Source organism: Rhamphochromis sp. 'chilingali' (genome assembly GCF_963969265.1).
Source record: "Rhamphochromis sp. 'chilingali' genome assembly, chromosome: 12".
NCBI classification, from domain to species: Eukaryota; Metazoa; Chordata; class Actinopteri; order Cichliformes; family Cichlidae; genus Rhamphochromis; species Rhamphochromis sp. 'chilingali'.
This window is the reverse complement of record NC_137939.1, coordinates 13,068,514-13,081,205: the sequence shown is the minus strand read 5'-3', so window position 1 is coordinate 13,081,205 and position 12,692 is coordinate 13,068,514. Positions and strand designations below refer to the sequence as shown.

The 12,692-nt window shown below is 41.5% G+C and overlaps 1 protein-coding gene across 2 annotated transcripts; it reads left to right on the top strand.

Annotated features, from left to right (window-relative positions):
- The first annotated feature begins 4,151 nt into the window (after positions 1 to 4,151).
- LOC308407181 (tonsoku-like protein) lies at positions 4,152 to 11,774 on the top strand. Of its 2 annotated transcripts, XM_080898699.1 has the most exons (8): positions 5,623 to 6,129; positions 6,828 to 6,979; positions 7,141 to 7,217; positions 7,695 to 7,955; positions 10,257 to 10,565; positions 10,752 to 10,923; positions 11,020 to 11,195; positions 11,280 to 11,774. In XM_080898699.1, the coding sequence occupies exons 5-8, from the start codon at positions 10,461 to 10,463 to the stop codon at positions 11,454 to 11,456; spliced, it is 630 nt and encodes a 209-aa protein (XP_080754825.1). In that variant the 5' UTR covers positions 5,623 to 6,129; positions 6,828 to 6,979; positions 7,141 to 7,217; positions 7,695 to 7,955; positions 10,257 to 10,460; the 3' UTR covers positions 11,457 to 11,774. The 2 variants fall into 2 exon arrangements, with proteins under 2 accessions (XP_080754824.1, XP_080754825.1); XM_080898698.1 differs by lacking the exons at positions 5,623 to 6,129; positions 6,828 to 6,979; positions 7,141 to 7,217; positions 7,695 to 7,955 and adding exons at positions 4,152 to 4,274; positions 4,408 to 4,564 and having other exon boundaries at positions 10,752 to 11,195.
- The last annotated feature ends 918 nt before the right edge of the window (positions 11,775 to 12,692 follow it).

Here is a 12,692-nt window from a genome sequence, read left to right as displayed (position 1 = left end):
GTGGGAGGAAGCCGGAGTACCCGGAGAGAACCCACGCAAACACGGTGAGAACATGCAAACTCCACACAGAAAGACCCCGGCCTGATGGTGGAATTGAACTCAGGACTTTCTTGCTGTGAGGCAACAGTGCTAACCACCGTGCCGCCGATAGTTACCGATAATTTGGTAATAATTAGAATACAGTTACTTCTAAATAAATGGATTACACGATGGTCTTTTCCTGTTTCATATGTCAGGCTATACCCTCTCTAATTTTGTTGATTTCACGCATTACCGGAAACCCAAACAAAACACGCAACAAGAAGCTCTAGTGTAAGTGTCTTGGTAATGTTGGTGGCGTCAGTTATACAATGGACCCAGAAACCGAGCTGCTCTCAACTATAAAGACTCCACCCGAAAGAAACATCTGGAAGTACATTCTTTTTTTAAAGACTAACATTAGCTAGGGCTGTGCGACATGACCAAAATCTCATATCCCAATATAAGACGTTTCTCGTCTTATATTGTAGTTTTATTTTATAGTGTTTCTGTGTTCTGCTGGTCCAGACTGGAGTTCCTTTCCTGGCTACAGACCTGCGGGTCATCCAGATCCTCATTTTCCTTACAATCATGTTGCTGTGGGAGGTCTTGATGGACAGAACACACAAGAAAAAAGTCACACTGTGAGCAGGTCTCTCAGATATGTGAGCGATATTTAAATATTCTCTCTCATGCAGCGAACAGAGAAGAATTCTGTTTACATGCAGAAAGTCATCATTTATGAGGCGTACAGCTCACTACTCCAACTTGGTCCTTGTGGCCAATAATCCACAGTTTTCATTGTCTCAACATTTTTCTACATTCTGCGTACAGTTCTGGGCTAACATGACTTAAATCTGAAACAGAAAACATGTCTCCAGTGAGGCAGTATCCCAGGCGGTAATGCACGCCATGTGTCTTTGTGACATTTTGTTATAAGTCATATTCATTTCTATATTATGAAATCTGCTTATTACACTTTTACATACCAAATCTGGTCAGCCGTGATCCAGGTTTCCACAACAAATCCAGCTGTTCTCCGGTCCAGACATTAATCCCTTCATCCTCCTGCTTCAGTGCAAGCTGCTCTCCTCCCTGATTGGTGGAGATTTCCTCCTGTTCCTCTTTAGTCTGTAGAGGCTCTGGGTCCTCCTGGTTGAGACTGGAGCTCCTCTCATGGTCACAGAACTGCTGATCATCCAGACCTTCGTGTTCAACAAAAGGACACAAGAAAATAGTGACTAATGTGATGATAAGAAAGCTCAAGAAGGATGAAAACGGTCACCTATTGAGAATTTAGCTTGCGTTTTATGTTGCCACAGAAACATTCACTGATAGTCATTTGTTCACTGGATGATGTTGATAACCTTACAGCTGTCTGGGGTCTGATTTTTAGATGTGACTGCCAGTGATCATCACACACTGTGAATAAACAAACAAATGAACAGCAGCATGATCTGAATATGATCATGAAAGCTTAAAGTATTTTACGACGGCAGGTAAGATATGCTGTTAATGCTAATCTTTTAACATTTTACTAATAAATATGATGCAAATCTCATGGTCCACTACATTCCAAAGATGCTCTGTTGGGTTGAGAGCTGGTAACTCTGGAGACCCGAGTACAGAGAACTCAATGTCATTTTAAGGGAACTGCATATTTTCTCTTTTTTGGACTACTCTCTGTAAATCATGCAGATGTTTGTGCTGGAAATTTAAACAGATCAGCAGTTTCTGAAATACTCAGATCAGCCAATGTGGCACCAACACCCACACCATGATCAAAGTGATTTCAATCACCGTCACTGATCGCTATATGCTGAAATGCATGGACTGCTGCCATCTGATTGGCTGATTACATTTTGGATTAAAGAGTAGTTGAACGGGTGTAGTTAACAAAGTGGCCGTAAGTATGTTTACATAGATGCAGTGTTAGGGAGTAACGGCATACATGTACCGGCGTTATGCATTTAAAATACAAAACATGAGTAACTGTATTCCGATATCCATCCATCCATTCGCTTATCCTTTTCAGGGTCGCGGGGGGCGCTGGAGCCTATCCCAGCTGTTATAGGGCGAAAGGTGGGGTACACCCTGGACAGGTCGCCAGTCTGTCGCAGGGCTAACACATAGGGACAGACAACCATTCACACTCACATTCACACCTAGTGGCAATTTGGATTATCCAATTAACCTATCCCCACAAGCTGCATGTCTTTGGACGGTGGGAGGAAGCCGGAGTACCCGGAGAGAACCCACGCAAACACGGGGAGAACATGCAAACTCCACACAGAAAGACCCCGGCCTGATGGTGGAATTGAACTCAGGACTTTCTTGCTGTGAGGCAACAGTGCTAACCACCGTGCCGCCGATAGTTACCGATAATTTGGTAATAATTAGAATACAGTTACTTCTAAATAAATGGATTACACGATGGTGTATATATGATATATATGATATATATCCCGATAATGATATATATGACAAAATAGTGCTTTTTCTGTAAATTCTGTGAATATCGGGCAACTTGACTTTCATGAAGTGTTTTCAGCTGGGTGTCGTGTACCTGGAGTCGAGTATTTTGACCAATGCACTATATATTTTTAGATATATGTTGTAACGGCCGCCATTTTCTTTCTGAGTATTTATTACACGTGGGGGAAAAGCCTGTTCTAACGTATGAGTCTAAGGTTTATTTTGAGCACCTGATGGCTCTTTTTTGCTTCTCATCTATAAACTCTCTCCACAAACTTTCACGTGATTCATGCGTAGGTGGTCGAAGAGGTTTGTCGTGTTTGAGTCCGTGGTGGGAACCAGTCTGGGCATAATTTCCATAGTACAGTTTTCTGATCCGTGTCAGACTTTTCATAACCAAACCATGTCCATGCAACAGGGGGAGCCCCTCATTTAGGAATAACATCCTCAATTTGTTTTGACTGGTTCTTCTGTTTGGAGCTACCAGGTTCTGCCTCATCTTTATTGATTGTACAGCCCTAACGTAAGCCTACTACAACTACCTTGTATTAGTTTATGTAGCTATCTAGGTTATGTCTCACTTCAGAATCTTCGATGTACTATTGCTGTGTGACTCATTACTATTACTGAAGGCTGCATTACAACCTGCTACTTGCAAATAATTATGTGCAGTTCTGAAAGCAAACAGAAAGAAAACCTATTACTGATACAGAAATTGTGTTCTATACGAGATCGCTGCAAAAACTGCAGCCTTGCCTAATGTCCACCCTACTGTTACTCATTTTACATCACGATTTAAAAATTTACTTGAGATTGCTTTCAGAACTGCACATGATTGTTTGTAGCTAGCAGGATGTTAATGCTATGAATCAAGTCTAACAGTCTTTAGTCTATGAAATAACTTTAGCTAAAGCCAGCTAACAATGTTAGCTTGGTGGCTAGTAGCCTTCAGTTATAGCAATAATTCACACAGCAATTCAAGTAGTTGTAACAAGCAAGTAATAAAGTAATCCGGACCAAAGTATTCAGAATACGTTATTCACATTGAGTAACTTAATGGAATAGTTACAAACTCCATTTGGGCCATGTATTCTGTAATCTTTCGTGGAAAACATTTTAAAAGTAACCTTCTCAACACTGCACAGATATAACTTCATACACTTTACTGTGGTGTATTACTAGTTCAATGCATTTAGATCATGCCCACGTGAATCACACGATGATCCCGCAACCCTCACACCTCCACACCTGTATTGTGTGACTTTATCCCGGGTCTGATATCAAGCAGTCTTAGCTGACGGATCTCTTCCTCATACCGGACGATCGTTTTTTCAAACTCTGAGAAGATTTCTTCTGCAGCAGAAGTTAATCTCTCCTTGATAAACTCTCTAAGATTCTGAACTGAAGACATTATTGCAACAACAACCGACACGGCCAAACCAACATCTTCAAACTTAATTCAGGATCGCGATGGCATCTCTCAATGGCGCCATTGCTGCTATTCTTCTTCTACTGAATTTACGGTAGGCTGGAGGTATAAAAGGCGTAATACTGCCCTCGTCAGGTCTCCTGATTTCTCTAGTACAGACTCTGCTTTGTCTTTCTACAAAGAGTTGATGACATTAAATACAGATGTTTTAACAGTGCTTGAATGTTTTATTTTGTTTACTCTAGCCTCCAACTCAAACTTTGGTTGCTCCTATGCCCACGTCACTTCCTCCACCAATCAGAATGAGGGTCCGGGTTCAGGAAGACGTCTTCCTGATCCCAGTTCCACAAAGGTCGGTGAAAACTTTTAAGTTTGAGCAGTATATAAAAATAAATCCCAATCTGATTGGTATAGTGTTTTTTTGTTGTTGTTGTTGTTTTGTTTTTAATTTCTGTTTAATCGCCGGTCATTGCTCTGCATCCCAGTGAGGCCAACTCCTGCTCTGTGTCGTGGCTGTGTGAGCAGGCAGCTCAGCGTTACTACCAGAAATGTGGCCTCCTGCCTTGTCTCTCTCTGCAGAAAGAAGGCGCTCTGCTCTCCCCGCAGGACCAGCTACTGGCCGTCCTGCACACAAATGAAGAGGTGAGGTGACACTGAGGAGAGCCAGAAGTGACCATACTTGGACCACAGACAATTTAAAAGATGCTGAAGACTACCATGATTGGTTGATGAAGTCTGATCACGAGTGTTTAAGACAAATGTTGTCACCGTTGCTATCTTGGATTTAAAAAAAAAACCCCACAGTGACAAGAGGATGGCTATGACTGTGAAACAGCTTGCATGTCAGCCAGTGAGCATACTCCTTTTCTTAGGCAAAGTATGACCCAAATTCATAAAATAGACTTTCTCATAGACACAGAGGTCTTTTTTAAATCACTGATAGAAGGAATGGAGGTTCTAGGTCCTTCCACAATGACTTCATCTTTCATTACCCAGATGAGGCGTGCAGGTTTTAGACTGTATGATTCTGGTAAGAAGGTGAAGGGCTGGTTATGTTAAGCTGCCTGAGAAACTACAATCTGAGAAACTGTAAAGATTAGAACCATTTCTATTACCAGACTGGATGCTGACTTGCTTTTGGAGCCAGCTTCCAGAAGACACTGAAGGAATCACAGTTTTTGGGATTGAATCCTTGGCTTCACTTTCCTGCACCAGTGCAGGATAACTGATGGGTTTGTATTGCAGGTTCTGGCTGAAGTTTGCTCGTGCACTCTCAGAAATAGAGGTATGAGAGAAGAACATTTTTGTACCTATAGGTACATTTTTTAAAAATGTTCCCTTAAAAGTACAATACTGGCCTTTAAAAGTCCAGAAATGCCCCTTTAAAGGTACAATTTAAAGTACAAATCTGTACCATTTTGACCTGTACTGCAGTGACAGTGGCAGAATGTGGTAATGGGTCAGCATGGGAAAATCTGGATGGGCCTGGTTAATTGTAAAATTCATATGAGATGTGAGTGTGCTCATAAAAGCTACATGTTATAATCAAATCTGTTGGTCCTCTCCTCTGTACGTAAATTATCCTATGATGCAAAGAATATCTGTAACCTACCTTTGTGTAAGTTATGTTAAATTATATTTAAAAGAAAACACACAATGACATGCAGGCACAACCAAATGATGTTAAAAAAAACTGGTCCATTTCCATTTTATTAAGTTCCAGTTATAATTTTTAATGTTTTAAATCTTGGTTGTAGCCTTCAAAAACGTGAAATCATATTACTGTTATGTTTGGCCATTTACTTTTTCGCTTTTACTACATCCTAGAATTGTTCATTAATTGGGAGGTTTTTATGGAATTTGCAACATCAAGTTAAACCGAGGTTCTTTGGAAGTTAAAATGTCAAGCAGATTTTTATGTTACGGTGACTACATTTTGTAAGTTACAAATATAGTTCGCCAAGACAGCATAACGGTTTCTAAACAACTGCGCATTAATACCACAATGTTGTATTTCCATGTATCAAGTTCGCAACGCGCATTAATCCCAAAGGCTGAAAAGCCAGCAGCGATGAGTGCTCCGCCTCCGCGCTGACTAACGTTGACGCAGAAAATGACTCTCAGGGGGTTATCGATGGAGGAGCTCCTTATAAAGTTGATGGAAGAAGGCATTGATGTGTCAGACGACGAGGCGCAAAGGTTTAGAGGTAAGTCGGGTGTGATTTTGTGTTGTTATAAAAATTACAACGTGTAATTTTACAGTAGAGTTAGCAAAAGTCCGAAGAGCTAGCTTTAACATGGGTGAATGCTAGCAGTTAGCTAAGTTTTAAACAAAGAAAGGTACAAATGTGGACTATTTAGACTGTTGGTGGAATCGTCAACGTCTGTCTTCCCGCCGTATTCCAGTGCTTTATCAATAAATAGTCACTAACCTTGTACAACAATGTAAAAAAATCAATAATTTCTCAAAACATGCTTGTATGTAAATATAGCTATTAACAAAAACGTTTTCTAAGCAAAATTTATCGCATCTAACTTGTTTCCCGCTCAAAGGGATTTTAAACAATGGAAGGTACACATTTGCACCATTCCACCTACTTAGTGGGATTTGGGATTTTCGAATCTGAGAGCTGTAAGCTCTGCGCAGGGACACTGTCTGCAACCCAAGAATTGTTAAGATGATTGGGGAAACAGCTAATGATTTTTTTTTGTCTCTAAATCTGATTATTATTATTATTTTCTGTACTAGCTGATTAATCAATCTGTTTATTAGCTTTAGAATTTTTTGATCAAGGGTTAAAGTACTTTACATTTATCTCCAGTCTGTGTCTTTAAACATGTCAAAAGTTTAAATCCTCAATGTAAAATGTCATTCTTTTGTCTATTCTGCTCTTTTCATTTCCAGTTGTGTGATGAGGTTGATTTAATGCATCCCTGCCAAGACAACATCTGTCGCCGCTTTAGCAAAAACTTCACTGCTGTTCTTCAAATGACCAAGGATTTGCCACTGAAGAAGGTCTACATGGAGGGAGAATGCACTGGCTGAAGACATTACAGGTGCTAATTTGACCGCATACAAATAGTAAATTTTGTGACAATTCATTTGCTCTCTCTTCCAAAGATAATTGATGTACCATAGTGTCATGTGAAGAGCATGTTAATGGGAATTTGCATGCTATCAAAATCTAATGAAGTGCATTTGCATCTGTATGACCTAGGAATTGACTTCAAGGGGGCACTTCTCTTGCCATCCATCTTCAAGGAGAAGATAGAAGATTTCATCATCCTTGGAGAGGTAAATGCATGATGCAATGCATAGCCTTTGGCCACAAGTTTCATTCTCGGTGTTTTGTTGGCATGGAGCTGAATTCAGCTGCGGTTCAGCATCACAGCTAAGCTAATGTAGGGGAAACACTGCTGTTAATCCACAGTGCTGCTGTGCTCTTGGGTTTTGTCTGGTGTTTATATAGATAGATAAACCTTTATTGTCCCCTTAGGGAAATTCTTCTTCACAGGTACTGTCACTGTCAGGGGTGATTGCTTTTGCCCTTGAATATTATGTCAAACTTTAGCAGCTTATCAAACACTACCACAACAGTCATTGGTCAAGAAGCTTTTTGTTTGGAGTAGGGGCCATGTTTACAGGTTATCAGAATAGACAGTTTTGTTTTGCAGCAAATAAAGAAGGTAATTTGAGGAATCTGTTGAAAATCCACTTGGCACATATTGCTTAAACATACTGTATACTAATGTTTTTCTTCCTCTTCTGCAGAATACTCCCACGAGTCCATACCCAACCATTCGAATGAAGGATAAGAGTTGGACAACTGCCCTCTTAAGACAGTTTCGCTGTGTTGTGACAGTTGAAGGAGTGGATGTTTGCTCGTGCCGCTCGCTGGATGAGGCCTACATCTCAGCATTCTCCACCTTCTTCGTGTTCAACATGACCTACCCTGCATACTTCAAGAAAACACTTGTCTTTCTTCAGAACTGCATTGTCAACATAGGAGACCAGGGAGACAAACCCCTGCCAGTAAGTGTAACCAGGGTACTTAACCAACTCTATTAAATATGCCCCCACCCAAGTGTCACTACCTTATTCACTACCCAAGGCTGATTTTGATGTATGGTCCTCTTCGCCCTTTGTGGTGTATGGGATATGAAAGCAAGCATCAATATTTCAAAAATCTAGCGAGTAAATGCAAAAACTTTGTAAACATCACTGCAACTCTTAACAATCGTCATCAAATGAAACAGTGCTGGGAGTTTTCTTCAGATAAGTTGCTTGTTGACTTTGAACATTCACTCAGCACAAGTGTCAGTGTGCCATTTTCATCTCTGCCAGGTGACTTACAGAATGCTCTGGAAATGAACAAAAGTTTTACAGATGTGCATTTTCAGGATAAAGTGCTTCAGTGTGTGTCTGCTATATCTGTCAGCAGTAGGGCTGGGCGATATGACCCAAAATTCATATCTCGATATTTTTTAGCTGGATGGCGATATAAGATATATATCTCAAAATTTTTTTTTTTTAAAGCCATAAGTTAAGAACAAAAAGAGAGTTCTTAGTCACACTGTGTCCCAGATGTCACACGGGCACTTTTATTTACATACAGCGTAGATGTACATGAAAAAATTACTCAAAAATAAATTCTCAGCATTTATTAAATAATCATGGTCCATAAATAAAAGAAAACTATGTTCTTTTTGTGCATAACAAAAAGCTCACAATTGTGCAGTCAAAATGTAAACTAACAGACGCTGAGCATAATAACAAAGAGACAGATTTCACAGCTGCACCACGTCTCTGAACAGGTGCCATTTGTGGTCCTTATACACACACAGTACGGTAATATTACGTTGAAGCACAGTATGTATCACTCCGCGAGGCTCCTCCTCGGTAGCTGTAATCATCCGACAGTCCATCAAGTGGTGCAGCTCCGTAGCTTAGCAAAGTCATATTAAAACATTTTTTGACAGATTGCTGAGCGCTGTGTACCACATAAAATCGGTTCGCGGTCAGTAAGCACAACCAGAATTCATACATAGGGCGCACTGTCGAGTTTTGAGAAAATGAAAGGATTTTAGGCCGTGCAGCCCGGTTAGCGCGGTTAGCTCGCTAACACGTTGACGCCGTCCAGCCCCACGCACGGGGCGATCCGCGGTAACTCGCTAACGGAGGTTTTCCGCTTTCATCTTGTCATTGCCTGCAGATGAAGCTATGGCGGAGGGGCAGTTGTGTTCAGTGAAGGAGAGGCGAGGCCGAGTAACGCAGCGTAGAGACAAAAGTGGACGAAAGAGAGGCAAACCTGCGGCTCCACAAGTATACTATATCGATATAAACGATATTGTCGCATCTTATATCTCGCATGAAAATATATCGATATTTTTAAAAAACTCGATATATCGCCCAGCCCTAGTCAGCAGTGTCAAATATGAACTTGAGGATGTTTTTGTAGTTGGCCATACACACACTGAAGCCATACCTATATTCCTTAAAATCAAGTATATTTTGAATGTTGATACTTGTTGGGTATTGTGTGGGAAACTGTTACTTCCTTGCACTTATGAATGTCATTTCCATGCTTACCAAGTTCAGTTGACAATGACTGGATCCTGTTCAATCCAGGAAATGAATTAGACTTTCAAGCTCTAGACACGTATTTAGTAGATGATAGGCTGTTTGTGTCCTTGAGGTATTCTGTGTGACGTGATTGCAAGCACATTTTCCATTGTGTTCAGGTGTTTAATGTCTTTATGTGATTGTTTACTTTTTTTTTTTTTTTTAATGAATGTATTTTTCTTGACATGTCCTATGGCAATATACGAAAGTAATCAAGGATGTATTCCTGTGGTTGTTTAAATGCTTTGATGTGATTCTATTATCGAGAATAAATGGTTAAATAACCAAATATTTTGGAATATTGGGGGTACATTTTTGTCTCTTTAGGTACGAAATAGGTTGTCGCTGGGGGGGTACCCTCATAGGTACCCTACTGTACCCTTTTCAAGGGAACATTTCTGTACTATAGTTTCAAGGTACATTTATGTCTTAGGAAAGTACATGATTGTACTTCAGATGGTACAACTTCATAAGGTACAAAAATGTCCTTCAAAAAGGAACACCCCCAGCGACAAGCATTTGTACCCTTTTTGGTACACTTTGGTACCCCTATTTCTGAGAGTGTGGGGATCTCCCTCCTCTCCCTGAGCGATACAAGAAGGCCTGTCAAAGTCTGGCAGTGGGTGAGCAACACAGAGGTAATGCATTATAAAACGCACACAAGTGCATTTTTGTATTCTGTTATGAAGTACCATCTCTTTCTACCTGTAGATGAGAACAAGCGTGTCTCCCGGCTATGAGGTTCGGGACCGGGGTTCCTCCGTGTCAGGACTCCAAGTGTCTCGGTTTGGCCGCCTCTTCCCTCGGCCCGCTCCTCCGTGCCCTAAAACTTCAGGCCAGCCTCACGGAGCTGCGAATTTCTGGAAACCGTATGTCTGACGACCTTCTCCCTGAGCTGATTGCCACAACGCTCACATGCCTCGTCTGCAGCTGCTGGACATTTCTGCCAACTGCATTACAGGGGACGGCCTGGAGAAGGCTGTAAATGCTTTAAAGGGACAGAGTGCACCTGCATTCCCGGTAAGGGCCTCAGCTAGCCAATAGTGGCAGCTCCAGGTTTACCATCTAACCTGTATTTAAGTACCTCTGGTCTTAATAACTACCTTAGATCTTAATAACAAGCTAACCTGATTCATATCAATGATATCTGTCAGAGAGAATTGGCTCTCGTGATCATTTGCTTTTTCTGCTCGTTTCCACTCAAAGTGCCTGGAGGAGCTGGACCTCAGTATGAACCCACTGGGGGACGGCGTGTCTGAGTCTCTGTCCTGTCTGCTGTCCTGCTGCCCTGTGCTAGCCAAGCGGTCTCTGCAGGCCTGCGGCCTCACTGCTCGTTTCCTTCAGCAGCATCGACTGCTGCTAGCCAGCGCGCTCACAGGTGACTCTAACAAGCAGCTGACTGAAGCCTTAAGCTTCACTGAACTCCCACCCATAAGCAAAACTGCAACTAACTTTACATCTTCTGAACGTTCAGGCACAGGCCATTTGAAAGCAGTGTGCCTGTCCCTCAATCCCCTAGGCTCCACCGGCTTTGAGCTGGTGTTAAAAAGACTGCCCCTCCACTGCCTCCCACACGTGGACCTGTCAGCTGTCTGCAGAGGGCCTGCTGATTACCCGGCACTGGAACACCTCGCCAAAGTCCTGTCACAGGTGTGCATGCAAAAATCATGCAATGTCATTTATTGTCGAAAGATATAATTGTGCAATCAGGTTAAGACTTTTGTGTTTTTGCAGGACGAGTGCTCTCTGACCCACCTCAGCCTGGCTGCAAATGGGCTGACAGACAGCAGTGTAGCTACCTTGGCGAGGTGTGCGTGTGTGAGAGTCAAGACCTGGACAGTTTGTCAGAGCTGGTCCAGGATATCCGTCTTTGCTCTCAGGCCCTCAACAAGCTGGACCGACAGACCTTGAAGCAGAGCTGGGACAGGACTCAGTCACACGGACACTTTCTCTGCCACCTCTACTTGAGGGTGGCAGGTGTGTTCATAATAAATAATTAATAATGAATTATTAATTTCATAATAATTCATAATAAAAGTGGTCATTTTTATAAACATTTTGTTTAATGAGGCTACACCAAAAAGAAACAAGATAAAAACAAAATAAAGTGACATGGTGTCCACCGACAGTCTGTGGATAGCTTGTGTTTTATGCATTTTTGTCTGCCTTATTTATACATGTAAAGCTCTGTATCTGTATAAAGAGTTTGTGTTAGTGTGTGAGAGGTTTTGTGTCACAATGGTCCTGTTTTGGAGGATTTGATTAAAAAAAACCCCAAACATAATTAAAGTAACCAACGATGCTATACGTTGACATCGTTCTTTCACTGTAAGACTCAGCAGGCTATGGTGAATAATCACAGCGATTTTCAGGTCTCTGAAGAAATCTATCTAGGAGCTATGACAGTGTAAAGACATCCTGCAATTTTAAATGTGTGGCGACATTTGAATGAGGCGCGTACCAGTAGAGGGAGCCAACGCACCACGAATGGTACACAGCCACAGATGCGCTTTGTGCAATGCAGGAGTGTCCGCAAAGAAATGTGGATAAGTTGTAAATCAAAAGCTAAAGAGCTCATTCTTGCACTGTTTTGATCAGAACACACGTGGGAATAATCAAGTGTTGAGAATTTGTAATTATAAAGTGAATTAGGGAAAGATATTAGATACTGCCACTGGCTAGATTTCAAAATGGGTCTCTCGCTCCCAAAGCGCGTTCTCTACGCCGCGGCCTGCCCTATAATATATTTCAAGCGTTTACCACAACTGAGAGGTGAAAACTGCCGTTTCTTCGTCTTACAAAATGTTCTGTAACTCCAAAAGTACACGGACTGTCGACATCATTCTTTCACTGTAACAATCAGCAGGCTTTAATAAAAAAGAGAAAAAAAACCCAAGGCGGTTGTCAGGTCTCTAAAGAAAAATACATCTAGGAGATATGAGGAGTTGACAACGCCTCTGTTACAGAATTTCAGCTGTCATTTTCACTCAAGTCTCCATAGACTTTGAATGTGGACATTTTTTAACTGTGTTGCTTCGAGGCCATTTGCGAGGAAACGGCAACTCCGACAATAATGACAGTGCCATTTTGTGAAAGGCAAGAAAAATACCTACATTTTGATGTATAATTTGTGTTAATGAAGGCAAA